This window comes from Eurypyga helias, unplaced genomic scaffold (genome assembly GCF_000690775.1).
Source record: "Eurypyga helias isolate BGI_N326 unplaced genomic scaffold, ASM69077v1 scaffold371, whole genome shotgun sequence".
NCBI lineage: Eukaryota > Metazoa > Chordata > Aves > Eurypygiformes > Eurypygidae > Eurypyga > Eurypyga helias.
Window position 1 is genome coordinate 69,270 of NW_010228672.1, and position 24,840 is coordinate 94,109.

General features: G+C 37.3%; 1 protein-coding gene across 1 annotated transcript in view; it reads right to left on the reverse strand.

Annotated features, from left to right (window-relative positions):
* LRBA (LPS-responsive vesicle trafficking, beach and anchor containing) overlaps window positions 1-24,840 on the reverse strand; it is a 144,480-nt gene that overhangs the window by 57,911 nt on the left and 61,729 nt on the right. The window contains exons 16-24 of the mRNA XM_010159865.1: window positions 24,318-24,415; window positions 21,067-21,159; window positions 20,129-20,237; window positions 19,494-19,575; window positions 17,662-17,785; window positions 17,221-17,413; window positions 2,869-3,900; window positions 1,534-1,709; window positions 60-213 (exon numbers count right to left, since the gene is read on the reverse strand). Of these exons, the coding sequence (XP_010158167.1) occupies window positions 60-213; window positions 1,534-1,709; window positions 2,869-3,900; window positions 17,221-17,413; window positions 17,662-17,785; window positions 19,494-19,575; window positions 20,129-20,237; window positions 21,067-21,159; window positions 24,318-24,415 (2,061 nt within the window). The remainder of the gene's footprint in view (window positions 1-59; window positions 214-1,533; window positions 1,710-2,868; window positions 3,901-17,220; window positions 17,414-17,661; window positions 17,786-19,493; window positions 19,576-20,128; window positions 20,238-21,066; window positions 21,160-24,317; window positions 24,416-24,840) is intronic.

Below are 24,840 nucleotides of genomic sequence, written 5' to 3' on the forward strand. Positions count from 1 at the left end.
CATACATAAAGGTGTCCTCCCATGAGATAAATTTTCTAACAAAAAACGGAACTTCTTACAGTAGCAGATGTGGCAGCAGAAAGCAATGGCAGTATACCACCGCAAGCCATGATCATGTTGTCCATCACTTGAGAGATGAGGTGAATTGTGTTGTGCACAAATATGACATTGTCACTGCTATTCACAAAGTCCATCACAGTTTTTGTAGAATGGCTGTCCAAAAAAAAAAAAAACCATTAAGAATACAGCTTTATTTTTGTGGTATTTTAGCATCCTTATGCTTTCATAAAACTAAAACCAGACAGTTAGCAGTGGGGCATCAAATAACACATGACCTTAAGGGTCAACTGATGTATCTTAATCTGAATCTGAAACTACCTCTCCTTTCTGTTGTTAAACCTCTCCAGACCACAGCTTGCTAAAAACATCAAGATGTGTGTTAATCATCGTTTGAATAAAGGTACGTTATAGGCTGCTCTATGAATACTTGCTGTAGCAAAAGTCACTCTATCATGCACTACAACAGTTTCCTGAAAGCATGAACTAGGTTTGAACTTAAATCTTTGGAAAAAGAAAGCACATACTAAGGGCTTCTCAGAGAAATTTAAAGTCAACAAAACGCATACACTTACATGCTGTTAACCACAGAAACAGATTTTCAAAACAGCACCTAAACTAAAAGTATATTTTAGCTATATCTGATGATGTCCTGAGAAGTTAATTTAATCACATCCTAAAAATTAATAGTCAGGCAAGAATTCACCTCAGTTTATATTGTTTTCATCATTTAAATACCCTCTTCATCCTTACATTCCTTTTTATCAAGTCAGTACAGCTAAATGGTTCAGTTTGACATTCACTAGCTAATTACAAGCTAATAGCAGACACCACCTGTAGAAGTTATTAAACCTTAACATTAAAATGCAAAATTACCACTGTTTTCAAAAGTTTCCTTTTTTTACTAAATTCATTTTGATTATTACATTCCAGATCTCTGTTAGAAGTTATTTTCTAAATTAACATATTATGATGAATTTTTAAATTAACATCTTAAATGAACATTTAAAAGAACATCTCTGTGTTCAAAGAACGCTATCAAAGCAGCAAAATAGTGTCTGTAAATGCAGGCATAATAAATACGATTGAGGATAGGTTTATATTTTTTCTAGTCCGTATTTAGATACTAATAAAAGACGAAGTTGCTTCACATGTTAGGAGCATGAAAATCATGGTCCATTCAAAATCAACAGCAAGACTGCCATTGACTGAAGTGCAGCCAGGATTTCAGTCAAAATACATGTGCAGGCCCCCCACCAACACACATTTATGTCTGTGAAGAGTCTTAAAAAAAAAAAATATCTGAGAATATCTGGGTATAGGCCACAAAGTAAGGCAGGCTACTGTATGAGTAAAATACCAAATGTGCAAAACTTGAAGTCTAAGAGTGACTCCAATGCAGTCGCAAGAAAATCTCAAGTTAATTATAACTGAAATGCCATTCCAGATCACTCCATATAAAGCATAGAAATTTACCTTCTCCACATCTGTATATCTGTTTCTATGGAAAAGAGTAAGTCTGTGAGCAAGCGCTGATGCATCAGTGACCACTTAAACTCAGGAATACGGAACACAGTTGATCTAGAGTCTCTTCTCTGCCCATCTGATGTAGCAGCTAGCTCTTGTCCTGAACAATCTTGTTGCCTTGAGGTCTGAATACAAAGTTTGCAGACAGAGAGGGACAAAAAAAACAAAAGACAACAATGACAACCAAAAGACACACAACAATGCTCTGGTAATTAGTTTCCATGGCATACACTGAAATGCATTTAACAGACTTGAGATTTTAGATGTCCAGCAAGTTCAGGCTGTGCACATAGTTACAAATAAAGCTAAAACTATTACACAAATGCTATTTACTGGATATACCGAACCTACAAACTAGTCTACAACTGCACTACCACACCTGTCAGTCTAGGCATACACAAGCAGCAACCAAACCTTACCACAGGGGAAGTATATGTTGCTGTAGACAGTGGGTTTCCTCCTTTAAGGAAGAATGGTGCAGAATGAAGAGCATCCATTAGCAGGTATGTCTGCAGAAGGGAAGTACTCAGATACGTGACTATTTAACCATGAAAAGGGAAGTTAGAAACTAGAAGACTAGATGGGTAGAGCACTGCAGAAGCCCAGATTTAAATTACACTTGCACATAAAAGGTCGGCTGACATGATGGAGTAACAATCCTATCAAACTTTATAGTTTCAAATATATACACATAATTTCAAATAGCCTAGTATGGTTTCAAGTGTATATATACACACACGCATATATATATGCATGTGTACCTCCTGCGGGGTAGCTAGTGGAAAAATATTTTCACAAATTCCATCAGGATATAAAAGAAACATAGTGCTATTTTTTTCTCCACAAACAATATTTGCTTCTCAATAACTACAGAGTTAAGATTATAAGAGACCAGATTGAAAAGAATAAAATGGAGGTTGAGTAAATAAGCAGAAAAGATTCTACATAAAATCCTCTCAGAATATATAAATGTTGTATTCAATTCCTCCAATTTAAGAACAGAGTACCAACACAGATGAAGTGTCCATCTAGCGAAATAATCAGTCTCCATCAGCATCCATAAGTAGATGTAAAAAGAATAAAATCTTATAGACTTCTCAGTACACAAATCCGTAAGAATGATGGCTAGTTTAATCAAGGGTTGAAAGCGTTCTTTAGATAACTCAAAATCCACACATATTAAAATCCTCAAAATGTGTATGGGCACACTTTTTAAGAAATCTCATAAAATAAGAACTTCCTTTTATTTTTAAGCTAGACGGATGAAGGACAGGTGGAATTTACCTCAGGCAGGGACCTGGGGGGCAGAGGTGCTTCCAAACGTGTATTAGCTTTCAGTTCCAGATTCTCTGTATCTGATGCAACACTAGAAACATCAAGCTTGGCAATTCTTCTGTCAGAGGCTCCAGCAGGGTCCGGCACATGTGCATTTATGTTTTCTTCAGCTCTTTTGGTTTCACTAAATTGAATCTTTTCTTCTTCCAGCTTCTTTTTTCCTTCTGAATCCGGATGAGTCTCTACTTCTTGAACCGCAGAACTCGCTGTTTCTGGCAAAGAAGTCAGTTCTTGCTTTCTCCCATCTACGCCTTCTATATCTTCAGATTCTAAAAGCACAGATTCAGATTGCTTCTCTATTGCATTTTCCTGCTTTGCTCCTTTGCCTTCATTAGAGCTACGTTCCTTCTCTGTTTCTACAAACGCTTCCAAAGGTAAAGACATATTACTTTCCTCTTTCAAATCAACAAAGTCATCTTCATCTTCCACCTCTACTGTTGATTTTTCCAGTCTATTTGGACTTTCAGGAGTCTCTCCTTCCAAAGTAGTTTGCACTGCTGAAGAACCAGCAGTAACAGCTACCGTTTCTTCCACAAGCTCATCAGCTTTGCTCAGAGAATCTTCAATTGCTTCAGCTATTCCAGTACTAATTTCTGAAACACTGGGCTTTATTGCTTCTGGTTCTGGAGAAAATTCCACACAACACACTGCTTTTAAATCCTGCATAGTCTCCCTGTCTTCCTGCTCTAACTCCTCCATATGATGAGACAGTGAACGAGTCTGTTGGTCACCATCTGATGAGGTATTTATATCTTTTCTTTTAGCACCACACTCCGCATCATCATCACTAATGCAGGAAGGAGCAGCAGCATCTTCTTTTAACTCCAAATACTGTTGCTTTCCCTTAGTTTCAACTTCTTGGCTAACTCCAGATATTGTCCTAATTGGAGCTGAAGAACGTATTCCACTCACTTCACCTCCTTTCCCTTGGTATTCCCTGTACATTTGAGAAAGACTCTCTTTGTGCATTTCAAAAGTTACCTAAAAGAAAAGAGTTGAAAGTATGTGAAAAACTATATATCAATGACTGTTTTCTCTGAAAAACACCAAAATCATTGCTCAAATCACAAAGGTATAGTACAAATTTGTATTGGATACTGTCCTCATGATAAAATGAATTTCATGTTGAAGACCACGTCAATGGAGAGCAAGTTTCCAAGCGTACCTGTTATTCCTGGCCAAAAGAAGTCAAAGGAAAAAAAGTAACACCAGAATAAAAAAACCATCCTAGACTGATCCTAAAGACAAGAAAATAAACGTTTACTAGAAGTACTCAGAGTTTTAAAGACTACTTCTAGTAAAAGAAGTGAAAATGTTTAACTGAGTTAACATTTGCATTAGTTTCTAGACTAATTACAGTCACCTGTAATTACAGTTATCTAACTGCATTAATGTAATTGCATAGGATGCAGATAAAAACATGAAAGCAACAAATCCAGAGAATTACTAAATTTGAGATAGCTAACAATCTTTTTTTTTTTTTTGTAAGGGGGGGATGCTCTGACAAGTAGCTGGCACACTTACTATAGCTGAGCTTTCACATCATTGTAGCACGCTGAGTGTACCCAACAATCTGCAAAGATGAAGGAACTTTCCAAAGGCTTACATTAAAAAAAAAAATTAAAAAAAAAAAAATACAGTCCCACATAGTCAGAGCAGACAGAAGCATGTAATGAAGCCAAATTCCTGGGGATTTCCAAAGGAAACCTAAAGTTCTCCAGAGGACTTTTCCTCTGATGAATGCTACTCACAGGGTCTAAAAGGCACACGAGAACCGCTACACACCCTGATTAAAGTGAGAAGACCTTCCCGTGCATGTGAAAAAAATTAAATACATATCCTTAAAAACAATGATAAAAAAAAACTAGAAAAATACTTGATATATGTACTAATAAAACTGATTTGCCCAAACAAATAGCTGTGTGTGGAAAGAAAATCTCACTAGACTAACCGAAGTTTTTACTACGCTGTCATTCAATTTAGTTCATCCATACCTTTCTATTTAGGATTTAGATTTATCTTCTATAAGCTTAGTTTTCAAAATTTTCCCAATATATAAGCTGCAGCTGAGGGCTTTATTTTTTCAAACCATTTTCTTCATCATAAACATTTTCCCTAGACAAAGCAGTATATTTTACTAAATATATGAGTGTACATTTTCTTATTCTCTTACATACTAAACTTATTCATTTGAATCTCATCTAAAAATCCATGTACATGGCATTGAAAGTGACAATTGGTTAGTAGGAATATTTTCTCTTAAGACAATAGATTTAACTAAAAAACTAACTTGACAGGATAAAAAGGTACTAGAAATTGCAGCTAACAAATCAGAGGGGAGCAAAGAAAGAACAAAGGTAAAAAGGGATATTCTTGGCAGGTTGTGTTGTCAACACTAGCTTTTTAACATACTATTTTCTCCATCAATCAAATATAAATTTAAGTCCTGTAGGAACACCATACTGTTCTAACACATGACCTGAAGCTTGTTATTTGTTCAAGTTGATTTAACTGAAATTTGAGTCTATAGCAACAGAAATGGGGTATCTACCTCCTCCTGTTAAAAAAAAAGTCTTCCTGTACTAGGTTTGAATCAGTTATGTACAAACCATAAAGTGTGAATGATTACAAATGATGAAGATCATCCACCTGACACAATGGATCTATAAAATATTTGATTATATTGTGTTGCTAAATAGAGCATCATTATTTCAGAAATACTTCCCTCTTGAACTGTACCACAGTCAGGATGTCAAAATCAACCCCAGCTAGGCTAAGCAGCTCTCCCTTGCACTTTTAATTTGTTTTCAAAAACATGATTAAGCACAGCTGCTACTTTTGGTCAAATCATTACTTTTCTGAAGTCTTGATGTGTTGGGTTTCTGTGGTGGGCAGTTTTGGTAATGAGAGAATGGCCACAGGGGTGGCTTCTGTGAAAAAATCAAGAAAAGCTCCCCTGGTTCCACATCAGAGCTGGGCATGTCCGAGCCATTCAGCGCCTCTGCCATTAACCTGTTCAAGAAGGGAAAACACAATAGAAGAAGCAGCCGTGGAAGTGGAAACAAAGTGGGGAGAATCAGCATGGAGAGAGCAGTGGGGTGTGAGAGAGCCAGACATACCCCCAGGTCAGTGCAGAAAGGCAGGAGGAGGTGCCCAGAGCAGAGGTTCCCCTCAGCCTGTGGGGAGAGGGCAGGCTGTGCCCCTGCAGCCATGGAGGGTCATGCAGCCTGGGGAGGGCCCCATGTTGGAGCAGATGGCTGCACTCGAAGAGCCCCTGACACTGTGGGAAACCCACGCTGGAGCAGTCTGCTCCTGAAGGACCACACACCCATGGAAGGGACCCACATCACAGCGGTTAGGGCAACTGCAGCCCATGGGAAAGACTCATGTTGGAGAAGTTGGTGGAGGACTGTGTCCCATGGGATGGACCCCACGCTGGAGCAGGGGCAGAGTGTGAGTACCCCTCCTCTGAGGAGGGAGGAGCAGCAGGGACAGCGTGTGATGGACTGACCACAGCCCCCATTCCCTGCCTTCTGTGCCACTTAGGGGGAGGAAGCAGACAAATGAGAAGCAAGGCTGAGCCCAGGAAGGAGGAGAGGCATGGGGGAAGGCGTTTTTAAGATTTGGTTTCATCTCTCACTGCCCTACTCTGATTTGATGGGTAACAAATTAAATTTATTTTTCTTCCCCCAGTGGAGTCTGTTTTGCTCATGACCACAACGGGTGAGTGATCCCTCCCTGTCCTTGCCTCCACCCACCAGCCTTTCCTTCTATTTTCTCCTCCCCCATCTGACCGGGGGAAAGACAAGCAGCCACATGGTCTTTTCTTGCCAGCTGGGCCTAAACCACAACACTGGAAAACTTGATCTTATATGCAGCAAGCTTTTCCTCTTCTCCCTCCCTGTTGCTTCCTCCATTTCCAAAACTACTAAGTTTTATTCCAACAAGTACTAAAGAGACATTCAACAAAAAAATACTCCTGGTTTATTTCAGTAAAATTTATCATATGTATATGTATACGTACCCAATGCAAGTACAGCTGTAACAAATCTGCAATAACACAGCTACTCACTTCTGTCTTCAGTATTTGACTTGGTATTGCAACATCCATTTTGAAAAATACATGGGAAAAATGAGTCCTTAAAAGTATTTGCAGGCTTTACCTACACTGCATACTTACTTTTTTTTAACACTGTTCAGCTACACCCAAGTATGAGACCTGGATTTTACTCTGGTTATGCACTGCTTCCAAAACTGTCAAACACGTCTCAGCCTCTCTAGCCTCAAAATCTTATGTCACTAGCAAGATAAAGATGAGAATGGCACTTGTTTTTTTTTCTTTTTTTGTGCTAAGGGGCAAATGAGGGAGACATGTATGTCAAATTCTATTACTGCTGCTGCCATTTCTCTCCTATACAAATGGGGATAGGCACGATGACACTAAGATGATCACAAGAGAGTGTCTGGAGGGACCTGTTACAAAACATGATTTTCTTCAGTGCTCAAACTCAAGTGCAATGGTGAGTAGGACATGACTCAGAACACGTTCAACAGCAGCAACAACTCAATCTTAATGGAACGAATCACAGAGATGTTTTGCAGGGCTGGCAGTTACTAAACCCACCTTGCAAGAAGAGCACATCCACAGTGTTGCAAGAGTTTCATCAAGCAACACTTGATGCTTGCATGGGTCCTTACAAAACAGAAGAAGCTTTAACAACAAGATGAAGTTCTAAGTTCTGGCAGCCCTATCTACATAAGTGCTTTGATAAATTACCAGTCTCATTCAAGTAAATTGCAAGCATCCAGAAACACAACTTTAAAGTCATTCTAAAAGCCGATCACCAGTTCTGTTACAGCTGCTTTCCCCTAGCACTTCAAGCAATTACTGAGGTTAAGGCCATGACATCAAATCATCTAGCTTGGCCCTTGACTTTAACCCATGTTCCTACACATTGAGCCCAGTAACATGAATTGGATGACAGCATGAAGAAAGTTGTTCAGCTTGGGTTTTAGAAATCAAGAGATGAAATAGAGATTGAATGTGGATCCTTTGTTCCAAATCAAGTCTAACATCTAAAAAAAAAAAAGTATCCTTCTTCATTTTGAAAGTCTAACTTCATTTTCTAGTCAGTAATAATGTCTAATTCTGAGTTATTAAAAATACTTCAAGGAGGAAGAAATACCACGTCTGAGGTTTGGGTTTTTTTCTTTAACATACTATAACAATGTTTTTAAAAGCCCAAAAGATGGAGAAGTAACTGGACCATCTAAAATGACTGAACTTCCACTCTGAAGTGGAAATCTTGAATAGTGTGAACATTCATATTTTTATGCATCATTCCAAGGTAAGTATCATTAAACTCATATGCAGGAGCAAAAGCAACCTTCTTTATGACTTCTCACTTGCCACTCCATGAACACACTCTACAGTGCTAGCAACTACTTTTAGAGAAACAGTCAGATAGTTATATCTCAGTTTGTATACCTGTGATTTTTTTTTTAAACACTGACTTTTTTCTAGTGTGCTACCAAGCCAATCCCTTTTATAAAAGGCTATTGCATCTTCAGATTTTCTCTTGCCAACCAAATTTATCATCTTGTTAACAGCATTAAATCAACCTTGCTTGAAAACAAGTCAAAATCCACTCTCCATAAGCCCAGTGCTGCAAGCTTGCTTTTACTCTCCTCCCTCCCATCAGGATCCTGAACTTCACCATCTCATGGTCAATGCAGCCAAGGATGCCTTTGACCTTCAGATTCCCAAAAAGCCTCTTGTTGATGGTATGAGTGTCCAGCAAAACACCTGTCCTTGTTGGCTCCTCTATCACTTGGAGGAGGAAGAAATTGTCAATGAACTCAAGGACCCTCCCAGATTACGTCCTGCTGTGTTGTCCCTCCAGCATATATCAGGCCACAAGGGTGTGGGCCTGCAGACATGAGATTGCTCCTGTCTGTAGAGGACCTCATCTACTTTTTCTTCCCAGTCAAGCAGGCTGCAGAAGATATCCACTCTAATGTCACCTTTACCTGTCCTCTCTTTAAACCTAATCCAGAAACTCTCGGTTGGCTCCTTATTCATCCCCAGGCAGAGTTCCATGCACTCCAACTGCTCTCCCACATAAAGGACAAATCCTATTCCTCATCTTACCAGTTTGTACTTCCTAAAGAGCTGGTAACCCTTCGTTACATCACTCCAGTCACAGGACCCATCCCACCACATCTCTGTGATCCTAACAAGATCATTATGTGCATGACATACTCCATATTATGCTACCGAAAGCTAAAAATTCTCTGGCCCCTCATTAGCAACTTCCCTGCCTCATTAATAAACATGCCATAGACAAGGTTTCATTTACTCTTAATAGCTTCAGTTCTTATTTCCTTGTCAACAATAGAGTCCCCCTGCACCCAAGCTATTTCTTTCCCACTATGACACTTAAAATTTCAGCACTGGAAGAAAAGTGCTTCTAGATCTAAGACTTCCTAGTTGTTTGGTTGTTTTTTTTTTTTCCCCCACAATCCAAACAATCACAAAACCAAATTCTATCTAAAAAGTAGCCACTGTTTCAGCAAACCTCCCAGTTCAGCAATATATGCTTATCTCATTCATTATTCAAAGTCTTCTCATGCTACTTTCCCTCTTTTGTCATTTAGGACAATTTCCTGTTGCATCCTTTGTTCTTCCTAATAACCCATCTGTGTTACCTTGAGGTCAAGACAGGCACCACAGGTATTTGTATTAATTTTGCATGTTAACATGTGAATCGTGAATTACAAATTGAGTAGTTCTGGTATTCCAACTAAGACTGTCAAAAATTAAAAGTAGGAGTTCTACTGACTGTGTAGGTTAGAGATACAGCCAACTTTACAGCAAGTTGATCTTCACCCAGCTATGGTCAACAGTTAAAAATATAATGTATGGTACAGGGATGCAATATAATTTCACAATCGGTGTAATCTGAAACACGGTATAGACAATGGTTTGGAAGCCACTACAGAACAACACCCTGGAAGCCAAACTCTGCTTTTCAGGATTGTTAATCGCTACTAGAGAAAAAAGAAAAAAAAAAAAGTGGCAAGGAGGTTAATAGAGATAACATATCTTTACAGATGGGCAATGTAAACTTACAGAATATAAATCCAAGCACAACCTGATGAGGAGCTACGTTGATTTAAGCACAAAGCAAGAAACTGCAAGGAGAAACACACTGGTAAAGAAAATTAGACAATACAGAACTACAGGAGAATATCAGTCACAATAAAACCCAAAATCCACTTAAAAGGATAGCTATTTTTACTTCCACCACAATCACAAAGAATTCAGGTCACTTAATGTATTAAATACTATCCTTCAAACCATATTCAAATTAAAGTAGGAATGCACAAAATTATACAGACTACCTAAAACAGTATTTATTGAGGTTTTCTTATTTATGTAAAAAATAAAGCAAATCTAAGAAATACTGCTTTGTAAATCCACCTTTTCAACAACCCTGTGTAAACAGTTCTGTTCATTATATTGATCTGTAATTTGGTTGGACAGGAAACCAAGAAACAGTGGTACTACAATGGAGGTACTGGACAATTCTTCCCCCACGCTTCTGTTGCATGACGTGGCATTTATGAAGCATGCAAGTTCTCAAAGCCAAATAATACACCCTAAGAAAACACCTAAGGTTAACAAAAGAATTCTCAAAGAAAATGCAAAGAAAAGTAGAAGCTATGATTACTAAATACAAGTAGACAGAGATAGTACATACAGGTGTGAAAGACTGAACATGTGGATCTGCAAGCATGCAACAATTTGCAAGACCACTGTTAGCTTGAAAAACCTTAAATGTACTTAGGTCATTTTTTATTTTCCTTAAGGCACTTGCAACTGTAAAACTGATAATACAAAATTAATTACTAGAAATTGTTCTAAATTAGTGAGCTAAAAGGCCAATCATTAATCTTCACCAACATTTGATGGTTAATCCATAGCTGTTTGCAATGCTTGGAATGCAGCTCTACGCACTACCAGTTAAAGACACTTGTGAGCTAATAACTGCAACATTTGCCTCTGCCATTAATTTTAACTTAATTTGACATCCAACATTTACTAATTGCCAAGGAGAAAAATTAGCATACAGCAATGAAAAAGGTTAAGATGATTGACATTTGCATTAAAGAACATGGGGAAAATATTTTAACTATACGTTAAGATTTTGTCCTTTTTTCATTATCAGGTGGGCAATTTTGTAGAGGAGAGAGAGGAAGAGAATGTCTGCCAGACAGGCCAGATAATTCTATAGTACTGCTGTTTCCTCACAGAGTCTGCTCAGTGCAAACTAGTTCCTCTGCTGCTGACACCATCAATAAAGTCTTCATAATTCCAGAAAGTGTTACAACTTTTTAAATCTTAACAAGGACTTTATTGACCTGTTTTTCCACTTCTCTAGCAATACTAACTGTCCAAAAGTGGAAACTAATCTCCAAACAAAACCGGGTCTGTTTAGAGGGGAGGCACCGCTATCTGAAGATACCAAACCCAATTTTCAGCTCAGTGAAGTGAAAGATACAAAGCTACTGTGTGCACCATACAGTGACTTACAGTCTGTAACCCACAGACCTGAGGAATTTGGGTTATTTCTGAGTGGTTCACAGAAGAAAGCTAAGAAAAGCAAATCAATGTATATTATGCAGGACACTACATAAGAGAAGTTTCTAGGAGTCTAAGCTTCCACCAAAAAAATCATTTACTGACAAAGGCTAGGGGGGAATGAAAGCCACTGTGCCAAGACATTTTTATGTTCTTGCATCCTGCATTTCCATCTAAGTAACAAACTTTTGCCTTCTTTCTCCTCAGACTTAGAAAAAAAATATGCATGCAAATAATTTCTAGAGTAAGAAAGCAAGTGCTAGTCAATATAATTTGTAAAAGTCTAATTTGATGTGCGTTGACAGCCTTTTATTTTCAAATCAAGGTATAGCTTCCTGTGATACCACCATATAAGAATAAATTGAACAGCATATCAAACATGTATTTGCTCATTTTCAGCAATATAACTATTGCTTTTAATTTGTTTAAATTTCAAGACTTAAGCACATTATCCTTTCAAGGTATGTATTTCCTCTCTATCTCAATCCCTGTTACCATTCCTACAGTTCAGTAGACTGGCAAATTCTGCCTTGAGCACAGCTGATATCTAGTTATTAACAACAATACGTTGTCACAAAATTCAGAGTTTACCACTCTGCACTGTCCTAATTCCCAGCTATAGGGCTAGTACACTCCTCTCTTCAGCCATCCTTTTCCAATGTCTCCATGTGTTGCTGGCAGCCCTGGAGCAGAGACTCCACATGATTCATTTCAAACCCATGGCCCAGAGGCCCAGTTCAGTCCCCACGGCCACAACCTGAGCACAGGTAGCAGTAAGTATGGAGGAGGCTTGCCCCAGACTCTGCAGCCACAACAAAGGAGGCCACCAACAATTCTTGAGGTTGCAGGCACAGGTCACATCTTCCAATGATTTTTATGCCAAGATACACAGATGAGAACCCATTCCCTCTTCAGGTCATCTTTGCTGAGGAGGACTCTCTCACAGCTGTTTGCCTCTTCATGCATCCATTCTTTCTGCTGCAAATGTTTCCCTCTTTCTTCTTTTTGAGATCTCTGGCACTTCTCAACCAGTACCAAATTTCTATTACACTCTTAAGGTTTCCCTGCAGCTTCCTCTACCCAGCTGACCCTGTTCTTTCCGGCTTCATAAATTCTCAGCTTACCTTGCTCCTCTAGTCCTATCCCCTATCTCACGTTTGGGTTTTGGTTTTGTTGGGTTTTTTTTTTTTTTCCCCCCAGTTTGAATTAGTGAAATTTTAGCATTCTGCAGCTTTATTCATGGCATTCCACTCACTCAAACTGAGTGAATAATGAGATGGAGGAGCTCCCCACTAAGCATACATGCTGCACATGTAAGAGCCTGCAAGTGGAACAGAACCCCGCTCCTGACTATTCTGCCTGCTGAGTAACGAAGATACTTTCTTCTCCTCAGGGGAATTGATTAGGAAAAGCCTTCCCACACACCTACTACAAAAGAGCCTGTAACAAGGTAACTCCTAGAAAAGGTGAAGTATTGTGTCATAACCACACATCTTGGAGGGTACACGTCTCTAAAGGAGGCTGCACATCCTAGTCTCCAAGTTCCTTCTCCTCTCTGAAAGTCCAGTGACTCTCCTGAGGTAGGGGGACCCTACCTTCTGCAAGGTAGCAAGGAAAAGCGGAGACAAAACCATCCTCATGAATGAGGCAAGACAAAACCATAACTCATGAATGCCCACGGGATTTGGACTCAAGAGATCCTGATGGCCTGTTACCTTCTGAAAACTCCTGAACCACATTCATTTCTCTGCAGGTTAGTTTTTCAATTCCCATCATATATTAATTCCTTCACTACCTAATCTTTGCTTCTTTTGCTGGTTTTCCCTCATCTGACAGTGATGAAAATCAGGCAAACATAACACACGTAAATGCTGTGCACACTATTTCTCCTCCTGTATTAAATGATCAGAGCACCAAAGAACACACATTTACTTAACACTCACCAGTATTTATTACAACTGTCCTTCCGTAGACTGAAAACTCACAATTATTTAGAAATCACTGTATATTAAAGTCACACTACTAACGTTTTAAGATTATACTTCTTCCCATTCAGATCAGTGAATTAAATTTTTCCACTTATACAGCAAATTCCACTTATATCGCAATAAAACTGTAGCGCATATATATATAAACATTTCTGAGTCTTACTCCATGAAAATTTCGTGAGCTACTAAAAATATAATCAGCATTTACCCAAATATTTTCTCTTGAACCAAATCACATGGTAACATGAAGCAACTGTTAAGTAGTAAAATATATTTAAATGCCTGAAATAAGCAAATGTTAGTTCTTCCTAGTAGCTTAAAACATTCAGATAGTTTAGGAGTGTATTGTACTGCGTAAATCATTATATTCTTTTAAAACCTGGGCAAGCTGAAAGGTCAAAAAGGCAAGTTGTCCACCATTCTTTACTTGTTTCCTATTATTAACCCCAAAATCATTGGTCATTTTTACAAAGTAACACGGCTAGATGAAATCTAAGGCCTAACTAGCATGGTTACAATGTTTAAAAACCAGCAGGTCTCAGATGCTTTCATAAATTCAGCACTGGCTGGTTAGAACAAATCGGAGTTGTGATTTAATTTTTTCATTAACATTTTTATTGAACTAGAAGCCACAGAATAAACACCTTGGTATACACTGTGCTAATATTTGGAACACATAAAAAAAATATAAGAAGGAAATGAGCAAAATATGTAAGTAATACTAAGAAATTTGGCTTTAAAAAGGTTACGCACACCTAAATTCTGAGTGCAAGGAAACCAATGTGGTGCAATTATGCTGGAAAAGCCGTTGCTGCTTATAAAACGTTGTGCAGCTGTTGGAGGAGAGGGTTACAGTGACAAACAGCTTCCCTGCTACAAAGGTGGCAGGAAATCTATCAAACTGGACAATAAAATTGCAATTGAGTTTCTTTGGCTTTTTATAGCAGCTGCATGTATCTTGATGTGTAGCTCTGCAAAACCTATCCAATTCCGTAACACTAGTCCTTTATATACTAGTTCTTTATCATAGAATGGTGTTATAAATTAGTGGCAAGAATGGCGCAAAGGGCTGTAAAAAGGAAAAATAAGCAGTAACCCAATACAATTAGAGATGAAATAATAAAAAACCCCGAATTGGTCATTCTCTTAGCAATGTTAAAGAAATATTTTTGTTCTCATAATTCCCACATTACTGTGAAAGCATGCTAGAAATCAGAAACAGCTGAGATGCCCTTAGCCTCGAACAACTTGCCCACCGAATTATGCCTACGCTATGTTATGGGTGAATCTCTATGAATCTCAATATTGGTATAACAGGATACAAGAATATTTAAAATAAGTAAAACTATGGGAATTAAAAATTCATTATCATTAGATATTAATATCAGTTTATAAGGACATTTTCAAGTGATTAGTAAGGTTTTACCACAGGTTTTTTTTGTGATTTATCCTAATTTATGCTTACGGAATTAAAAGATAGTTATGAAACATCATCTAGCTTTATACTGTTAGTTGCATAAATTGCATGGATTATTTGTAAGAAAGTTCAAATGGCAAATGCATAATAATGGTGAAAAAAACCCAAGTTTAAAATCCTTGATTATGGCTTCACCATTCATATCACTATTGTTAAGTTAGTTTGTGGGTGGTTTTGTTGTTTAATCATTTCCGTTTAGGCTCCTGGAACTGAATATTAGCACCGATGTCCAATCAAACTGAACTCCTTTACGATTCCTCCGAAAGGACAACATCACTCTGCTGGTGGCTCTGCCCAGACTCACACATGGCTAACCTTGCCATTGTTCAACTTCCTCTGACATCCGTTGGAACAACAGTCCATACATATTGACTGGAAAGCCAACAAAGTTAGACCTGGGAAATCTGATAAAGCAAGTTACTTCTCCATCCAAGGATACCTCCCTATGCCAGCATGACATGAACCAAAACAGAAAACCACAAAGAAGGAAGCACATCCTTGTCTCATTCACTAAGGTATTACACAAAAACATACAGCCTTTCAGAAAAAAGAAAAAAAACCAACCAACCCAAAAGCAACATCAGCTGTACCTCAATTTTTTTGGTAGTTTCTAAAACCAAGGTGGGGTTGGAAGGTGGGTGGATTCTTAACATTTGGCTATGGTATCACAATAAAATCTTGGGTTTTCATCTATGAACTCCAGACCATTGATTAGCCACATTAAGTCACTGCAGATAATGACCAGAAATCCATATAATCATTTTGACGTAGGAGCTGTTTGAATGAGATTTCCGACATTACATTATCTTACAAAAGAGTCTAAGAATAGAACTACAGCTTGTAAGATAACGTGCTAGATAATTTTTGAAATTCAATACACCAAAGCTCTGTATATCAGAGGTAGAAAGGTGGTCCTCCTTCACTCACCTCTCCATCTTTCCTCAAGGACAGTTCCCCAGTTTCATTTATGCTAGTTTCTAGAAAAGTACACTGGGGATCTTTGCACTGGCTACAGCTTGTCCCTGTACAACCTACTCCACCCACTCCCTCTGCATCTTGGGGGGGAAAGAGAGAAAACAGGTTTCTTGAAGACCACAGAGCCGACACAAAAGAAGATTAAGGATATTTCAACAATAAATGGGATCTCTGCAAGGGTTAAAATTTGGCCCTGGTTTCCTTGCACCTGGATTCCATTTAGCTAAGTGACTATTTAATTATGTTATTTCACACACTTATTATATAGATTTCTACATTTGTCTCCCCATAGCCCAATAATCCATCATTGAGCTATGAATGTGATAAAAAAACCAGCTGCACAATAACAGTATTCTTGCTGTCTGTCTGCAGAGACTGACTTTTTTTGAGGAAAAAAAAAATTGTACAAAATCAAGGACCTCAGAAATGCTAACAATTCCACAGAATCATAAAGTGATCTTTAGGATTCACAGATGTCCTTTTTGCACCGTTAAGTTGCACATAATTGAAATTTATAATTCATCATTTAATTCATCTTAGGTAAATATTTTTGATAAACCAGAATAAGTATGAGGCCCACACTGGCCTCATTCTTTTGTTCAGAAGAGGGCAAGGCAGTTATCTTTCATACTACTGCGCCTTGTTCAAAGATCCACTAATAACTTTCACGATATAATTCTGGTTGTAACAACAACAAAAAATCAGACAGAGGAATAATGAAGGGTAATAGCCTCATTCATACTGAAAGGATTTGCGTTCTCACCCTGTATTCCATGACAGCTTAACAGCTGAAGCATCTGTCTTAACTTTGATTTCTTTGCTTTTTACTGGTTTGTTTTACAGCCTTTTGATGTTACTAAAAGGTATTTTTGTTTATGAATAGATGCAGTGCGCCACCTTGTGTTTGTGCCATTATTAAAAACTAAACCCAGCACTAAAATTTTTCAGAAAGGCTCCTGAAATTTGATTATGTCATTAAAAGTATGTGCCATTTTCAGTATAAATTATGACAATTTGAACAACAACAACAAAAAATTGTGTTCAAACCACAAAATTAACATTTAATTGTGAAACATACAAAAGTTATGCCCAGTAACAGATATAAACACTGGGCTTTTATTTAACTGCTGACCTTCAGTTAAAGACTATCTCATTGCATGATGCAGCACTAAACTTACACAGTGTAACAAAATTTCCCAACTGTTTCAAACACTCACCTTTGAATGTGTGATCGACAGCGTATCCACCCAAACACGCCAGCCACCCCACTCATATTTGATTGCATGGTAGAGCAATATTCGAAATATGGTATACACCATCTCCGTTATCTTCTGTTCCTCAGATGTCTTTGGATTAAAACAGCAAAGGGAAAGCATCCACTCCTGCCAGACAGAGCACTGCAACAAACTCCTGCAAAATACATACATGCTACTTATTCCAATTCCTAAATATAACTTAGAAATATATATCAGCTAAGTCAGGAATTCAACATGTTTCAAACAATTGCTATGTGCAGGCTTCTCCGATTTTACATATCAAAGACTATACTAGAGTACAGAATTTGCTGAACAGCAATGAAGCTCTATCTGCTTATTGAAGCTGATTTACTAGGAGATTTTGCTACTTGGTATATGTGTGCATATGGCAAGCTATCTTACCTCCTATTTTCTCTGCTGTTATTAAAAAGTTTAATCATATCTGAGAGAAAGGCTCGCCGAACCTCCAGTGTTTCTGGACATTGTGGAGAATTACGTAGCAGGATTGCAATAACCTTCAAAATCTCTGTAGAAGAGTTCACAAGCAACAAAATATTTGTACTAAGCACAGCATAAAATACAGGGCATCTTCCAATACTGTTGTAAAAGAAAATTGATGATACATAACAAAGTTTCGCATTGAAAAAAATGACATCACTAATGGGTTTAACTAATACAAAACCCTTCTTCCAAGACTTCTCAAACCTGGTCACCATCACAAGGATTTCCAGGCCTATACAACTGAAGAAAACAGAATCCAAGTGAAATTATTCTGAAATCTTTTTGAATTATCAGGTTTAAATGACAAATGTTAGTACTTGACAAAAGACAAACTATCAGAATCTGTCAGAACCTTTTCAAAGGAAGTTCATATAATAGAATGCATCCTTTATAGAATCAATATATGAGAAAAATGCATAGATTTTACTCTAAATTAAAATTTTCAAAGAATGTGAACAACTTCCAATTATACATAAGAATTTCCGTTATAAAAGAAGTTTGAGAAAGGAGACAAAACCTTCACAATATAAAGTTTTATCTCTTATGAGCAGAATGTTTGCTATCTTTTTAGGAGACAGGCAGAACTGTGCGCACATTCCACTTTTTGAAGCAGTGGGGCAGTCACTGTTCTTGTTACTTTCTAAAAAATGTTGACTTTGTAAATAAATTAGGGTGCAATTTGAACACGGTCACAGTAATAAATTTCAATGCACCCTGTACAAGTTCTTTTACGAAGAGAAATTCCTTATTTGATAATATTAGCACAGATCTTAAAAAGGTGATCTAGAAGTCACTCCTCCTACTAGACCTAGATAATTCCAGACTCACACCTCACACTACAAATAATCTGTATTAGCCACAGCAGTGACTGTCAACTTCAAAAACAATAAGAGAAAATAACAGGAATCTCCACACATATCTCTTGCTTCATACAGATTTACCAGAAGGCAAATCTGGTTGCAGTATGCCATTTCTTTCCTCTGCATCTGCTTTGCTTTCTTTTCTCTTCCCCCACTTTCTACATGAAGCAAACCCACAACTATGACCTACATTTAATGACAAAGCAGCTATGAAATGAAAAATCTATTATTTCTCCAGAAAAAAATGAACACCCAAAGCTATTATAAGTCTATTGTATTATAGACAGAGCACATTAATAACACATATAATTCAGGAAAGGAGATCAGTATTTTCTTTTAGTTCAAAAGACATCTAAAGTTTCATTTCAAGATATTTCCCATAAAGTAAGCTAACCAAAACAGTGAGCAGATATGTTTCTCCTACTTTCCATCTAGTGCTGTTGTACCAAATGTAATTTAAGATGAAGGCTGTTTCCATATTTCAGGTAATTTAGTCTGACATCACTAAATAATGCAATCAGAATTTTGCTGGAACCTTAACATGTATTAAATCAAAGTATTCTGCGCATGCAAGTCTTGAAAAACCATTTCTTAACATGACTGCAGAGCCAAAAAAGGTGAGTTATAAACTAAATACACATTTAGACACATAAAACATCTTTCAAAAAGCTACAGAGGCAGACATACTTCCTAAATAACTCCAACTAAATGCACATTATCTGCCCTGTTGTATGAAAGACATTGTAAAACTGAGCTCAGAATTAAGACCGGTGGATGTAATTAATAAGCTTCTTCATGTTTTCTTTTTGTTTTTTGTTTTGTTTTAAATCGGACTTTTTCATGGTAGCACTTAGAAACGTGTATCATTCTTACGAGGATTTTGTATCTTCACTGTCGAATCTGGGTCAGGATGTTGTTTATGTATCACTTGAGTGCAAATCTGTTCAGTCAGAATCTAGCAAGAAAGAAAAAGATGCCATATCAATGTTTGTAAAGACAGCTTGCAGAAAAATAGTTGGATACATCCTTCATACAGCACCATCATTATTTCACCATGCTTCTAAAAAATTGTCCCAGAAACCCACTTGTTCTCTTTCTTGATAATGTATTTCATTCATTTCCTAAAATTTCATTCTAAACTATTTTTTTCCTTTCTCTTAGGCCAACACTGTTATTTCAAATACACTGGAAGAGAAACCTGAAACTAACCTAAACAACCATCATAAGATCATTGCTATAAAATTCCACATATATATGAGTGTCTGCTTGAAACATTCAGGTTACTCATTATCTAGAATTATTCGTAATGAGCATAACCAAGTTAAGGGGGGGAAAAACTCCTCCTCAATAGTGACTTTGAAAAAAAGAAAAAACAAGGCAGCGCTTAGCTGCATCACGCTAAGGTTTAATGTCATCTGGAACATATCAGTGCAAATATGTAAGCAATTTTCTAACAATGTCTTACAAGTAATTAGGAAGATTGGATCGTAACTACAGTATATTACTACCTCAAATAGGACATTGTATGTGGTCATGGTGATTAAGCTTGTCTGAAGCATCAGCCTCTCAGCCAACAAAGAGAACAATCCATGTCCAAGCATGACTTCAGCTTTTCTCCTAAAACAGTACAGAAAGATAAAATAAACTTAAGTATTCGACTTGCTTTAGGGGGGAAAAAATGTTTCAAAAGCGTGCCTCAAGAAATATGAAATCACTGGAAACATATTTTTCTTTTTTTGTTCCTTAAGTCTTTCATTTTTGGTTAAGGAAAAGGGCAAGGTTCAACTTCTGAAAGGACAAGTCATTCCCTGAAGACAGACAGAAGACAGCTAACTTTCTTCCACAAACACGGTCCACTCACCCATGTGCCCAAAAAGCTGAAACACACCCTTAGGGATTTTTTGATAAACACTGAGGAAAAGGCACCTTTGTCCTCATTTCACTCAAAAATACAACCATGGACAGCGATCACAACAGCTATCTCCTACTGCAGCCAACTTGAGATGCATTAAATCTAGTGAAAAATTAAATCCATCAGCAACAGAGGGTTCAATCTCACCAGTCTTGCTACCGATTTCAGTGGTATTATGGGAAAAGACCACTTTAAAAAGCAGGCAGCCATACTGCAAGTAAGTATTTAATGAAGTTGGCAAGGGTGGGATAATGCCTGGACACTAGTTGCCAATAACAACCAATTCCAGCACATCAGAAGTGTATTACTGACAAATCGAAGGGTACTTGAAGAATACTAGCTCCTATTCGTTAAAGCCTATTTAGTGATTAACTTCCAACATAGCTTTTTTGTTCTACTTTACATACGAATGTGTGTACATACACAAAGCAAATAATGCATGCACAAATTAATATATGGCATGTATGTGTCACAACCTACTACTTTTCCTTCTTTTTTGTGGGGGTTTGTTTTAAGACCTAAACCAGTACTTACTTTGGAGCAAGATGCTTTAAGAAATATCCCATAACTTTCAGAGCTTGCACTCTGATGCCTTCGCTTTGTGATGCTAACAGCTTGTAGACAACCCTAGGTGGAGAAAACACAAGGCTTCCTAAATAGTTGAAATACACGTCGATTTTTTGAATGACCTGCTAACTGCAATAGACTGCAAAGAAATTTATATCCAAGCTTAATTTAAAAGAATGACTATTAGTAAGACTACCAAAATCAGCATTTCTGTTTTAACATTTCTGTTAACTACACAGTAGTTTGTGATTTCACATTTACATTTAGAGATTTTAAATATCTCCCAAATATCAATCCATAAAACATGCTGTGAAAGGCTGCTGCATTTCCTACACTGAGAACTGTCTTATTCTGATATTTTATCCAGAAAACTAAGCAAGCAATTGTTTTAGTAAAAATGTGGCTCGACAGGAATAGCCATGTATGGAGGGGGATTTATTAGTGCGCTAATATTTGACATCTGTGCAGGCTGTTGCTCCCTCAGGAGGGATAGAGGAAGACACCAAGTCAGGAGGCATTCTTCTCATTTCACCTACATTGGTTCTGCTCTTCACCTCCTTATGATTCTGCTCGACCCCTGCCTAGGATTCTCCACTAAGAATGTTAAAGAACAAATCCAAAGGGAGTGATGGTCATGTCTGTAGCAAAGTGCTAGACTTAAACAGCTGAACAGTTCTAGCTGAAGTTTTCCTGAGAAAGAAAATGAGTGTAACAAACACAGCAAGGAAAGTGTCAATGTAACTGATGAAGGCCTAGTAAATTAATAAACAATCAATAGTACAGTCTTACAGTGGGAAGTACCCAGTAACTTTAAATATATTTGACATCACCAATTCAATCTGTAATATTGCACAGATCTCATCACATGTATCTATGCCTTCCATTCCCTGAATAAAAAGAAATCAGACTAGTATTTAATCTTAACTTCTCAAACCTTTATCTGCAGGATATTAAGCCTTAAGCTTTTATTAAATGAAGTTTATTTACACAGTGAAAAATTCAAAAATTGACTTTCTGTCAGTGTGAAAGACAATTGCAAATTTTTGATCCTTGTCAATCTCCCAGAAAACATAAGACATGTAGATACATTTATCAGTTACACCTAATTTTATTCATTGCTTACTTTTTAGACAGTAAAGTCCTTATGACCATGTCACTATCTGACTTTAGTTGGTCTATGGATCATGGTATTGGACAGATCTTTGAATTTGTGAAATATTTAGTTTATACCTACACAAACTACTAAGCTCTCTCTGAAAAAAAGAAAAAAATAATTTCCTAATGCTCCATGAAATTATATTGGAACAGAAGGCACAATGCTCAGCCTTTATTGTGAATATTTTCTGAGAAATTTTTGAGGAAATTTGTATCAGTTTACTAGAATGATGGGGGGGGGGGGGGGGGGGGGAGGAGGGGGAAAGGGAAGGAATCTAATTTAAATGATTCTCAAGTCTTTCCAAAAACATTCCATGTTACAATACTGCATTTTAGATCAGTCAGTTGTAAAGAAGACAAAGGACTTAAGTTGTTAGGCCTCATTTATGCAGTACTGAGCACTCATCACTAGTTAGATATTCATTCATTTTTACGTACCTAAAAATATTACCCGGGACACCTAAACGAAGACCCAACAAATCTAGTTCTATACTAAAATCTAAGTGAACATCAGGAGTGATTAAAAACACTTATCTGTAACAAATAACTTATCCTGGAGAAAGCTGCAGTCACAGCAACTCCAGACTCAAAGAAACAAGTGAGCCCATGATACAATGCTCATTCAAGCAATATAATCCATTCCCCTGCTTGTCTTACAGAACAGTATGAGCGTTACCTAACTGCACAGGAAAAAAACATATTTCCTTACACTTCGTGTTTCTTTAGTACACTGGTTACTTCTAAATCTTGAATTATTAGAAATTCCAAATACTTATAAAGCTTTGTAAAATTATTTTTCATTTCAGGAATACGGTGTTTTAATTACAGTCAATGTACCAATAACCATGCCAACAACCCGTTAAGTGACTGGAGACAATACAGGAGCAGGGAATGTAACAAATGGGACAGGAAAACAAAGTGATTTCTCACTGTAGACTCACTATTCATACTGACTTGCCTATATACTAGTTTATAAAAAAGAAAGTATCTACTGCCAGTAGTTAAATAAAAACAAGCATATTGCATTGGAGACCCAACATGACATTCAAATACTTTATTATTTAGAGGTTTTATTAGTTTCCCATAGCATAATGCATTACCATACAAATGAAGTCAAAGCTGAAGAAAATGGGCTTAAAAAAAAAAAAAATCAGCCTGCAACTTAAAGGGTAGAAAACAATTATGAACATGCCTGAATGTTGTCTCTTGAGAAAGGGCAACTGAAAAAAACATATGCAGAAATAGGGGTTAACCAAAAGGTGCAACAAAATGTATGAAATGAGACTCTGCCTTTACACAGCGAGAGAATTACTACCCCACATACCCTTCTAGGAATAGTTTTAAATTTGTTTGCCTGTTCCAATTTTTCCCCCACTGTGTCCAGGCAGGTTCATTTTAAATTAGAAAAGTTCAATAATGTGACCACACTCTGAGAGCCACAACACAAAATCAAAGTCATAACTTAGTCTCTTTCTAGCAGAACTTCTCTTGTGCTTTTACTGTTAGTAAAATTTGCTACTTTCCCCACTTTTCTGTCACAACACCGTTAAACAATATTTTTCTGTTGGAAAAGACACTGTGAACAATCCATATGACAAAGTGTAAATTTAAACAAATAAAAGGTTTCTTCTGCAGAAGTCCCATAATGCCTTACATGTTAAAAAAGAAGGAAAGAAAGCTAACAAAGATCAGAAGAAATCTGAACCAATTTTTGTCAGCCCACATTCAGTTCTAAATCATACGTTAGAAGGGGGGGCTGAAGACTAAGCACTCATAGATGAAGACTTAACATCGACGTAGACTAACTCAAGTTGATCACTACCTGTTTTAAGTATGACTGACAGCTTGGAATCATAAAAAAAAAAAAGGCCTCATTAATAATAAATCTAACATCACCTTTTGTCAAAGGAACACCTGGACAGAAAAATCTCCCAAGAAAAGGAGTTTAAGATCACAACACATACATTGGCGAGGACCCTTTCAGATTTTGGGGGAATTCTAGCAAGCAACAGTATGGTCAAAATACTATCTCCTTTTGCCCACTTAACAAAATTCCAACTTACTGTAATCCATTCCTCTGATCAAAAGCAGGGATCATAGAACCAGGATGCTCTGACATCAGAGCAACAAGCAACTGCAAGACATCCATTAGATTGTCATCCTGTTGAATAAACGTTACAAATCTGAATTAAAAATGCATGTATGCTTGAACACTGTTTTGGTTAAAAGAACCACTACAAAACATCTCAAAATTATCTGGAGAGTAACAGTAGACCAAGGACCAAAACAATTAGGCCAGGATCAAAAGAGCTACAGATCTGAAAGGCAAGTGCAGGAGAAAATATTACCAAAACCATCACTTTTTTAGAGTGAAAAGTGATACATCTGTGTCTGGGATTTAAACGTTTGACAGGGAATGGACTATTGGACTATGTTATTTCCTTTCACACACATGCTCATCTGTTTGTATGTACATCTGCACCCCCCTTTACTGCACAGGAGCTAGAAATAAACTGCTGCACATTTTCGGGGGCACAGGGTGGTGTTTAATGCAAAATCTCTACTAATAAATGTCCACCCCAGAAA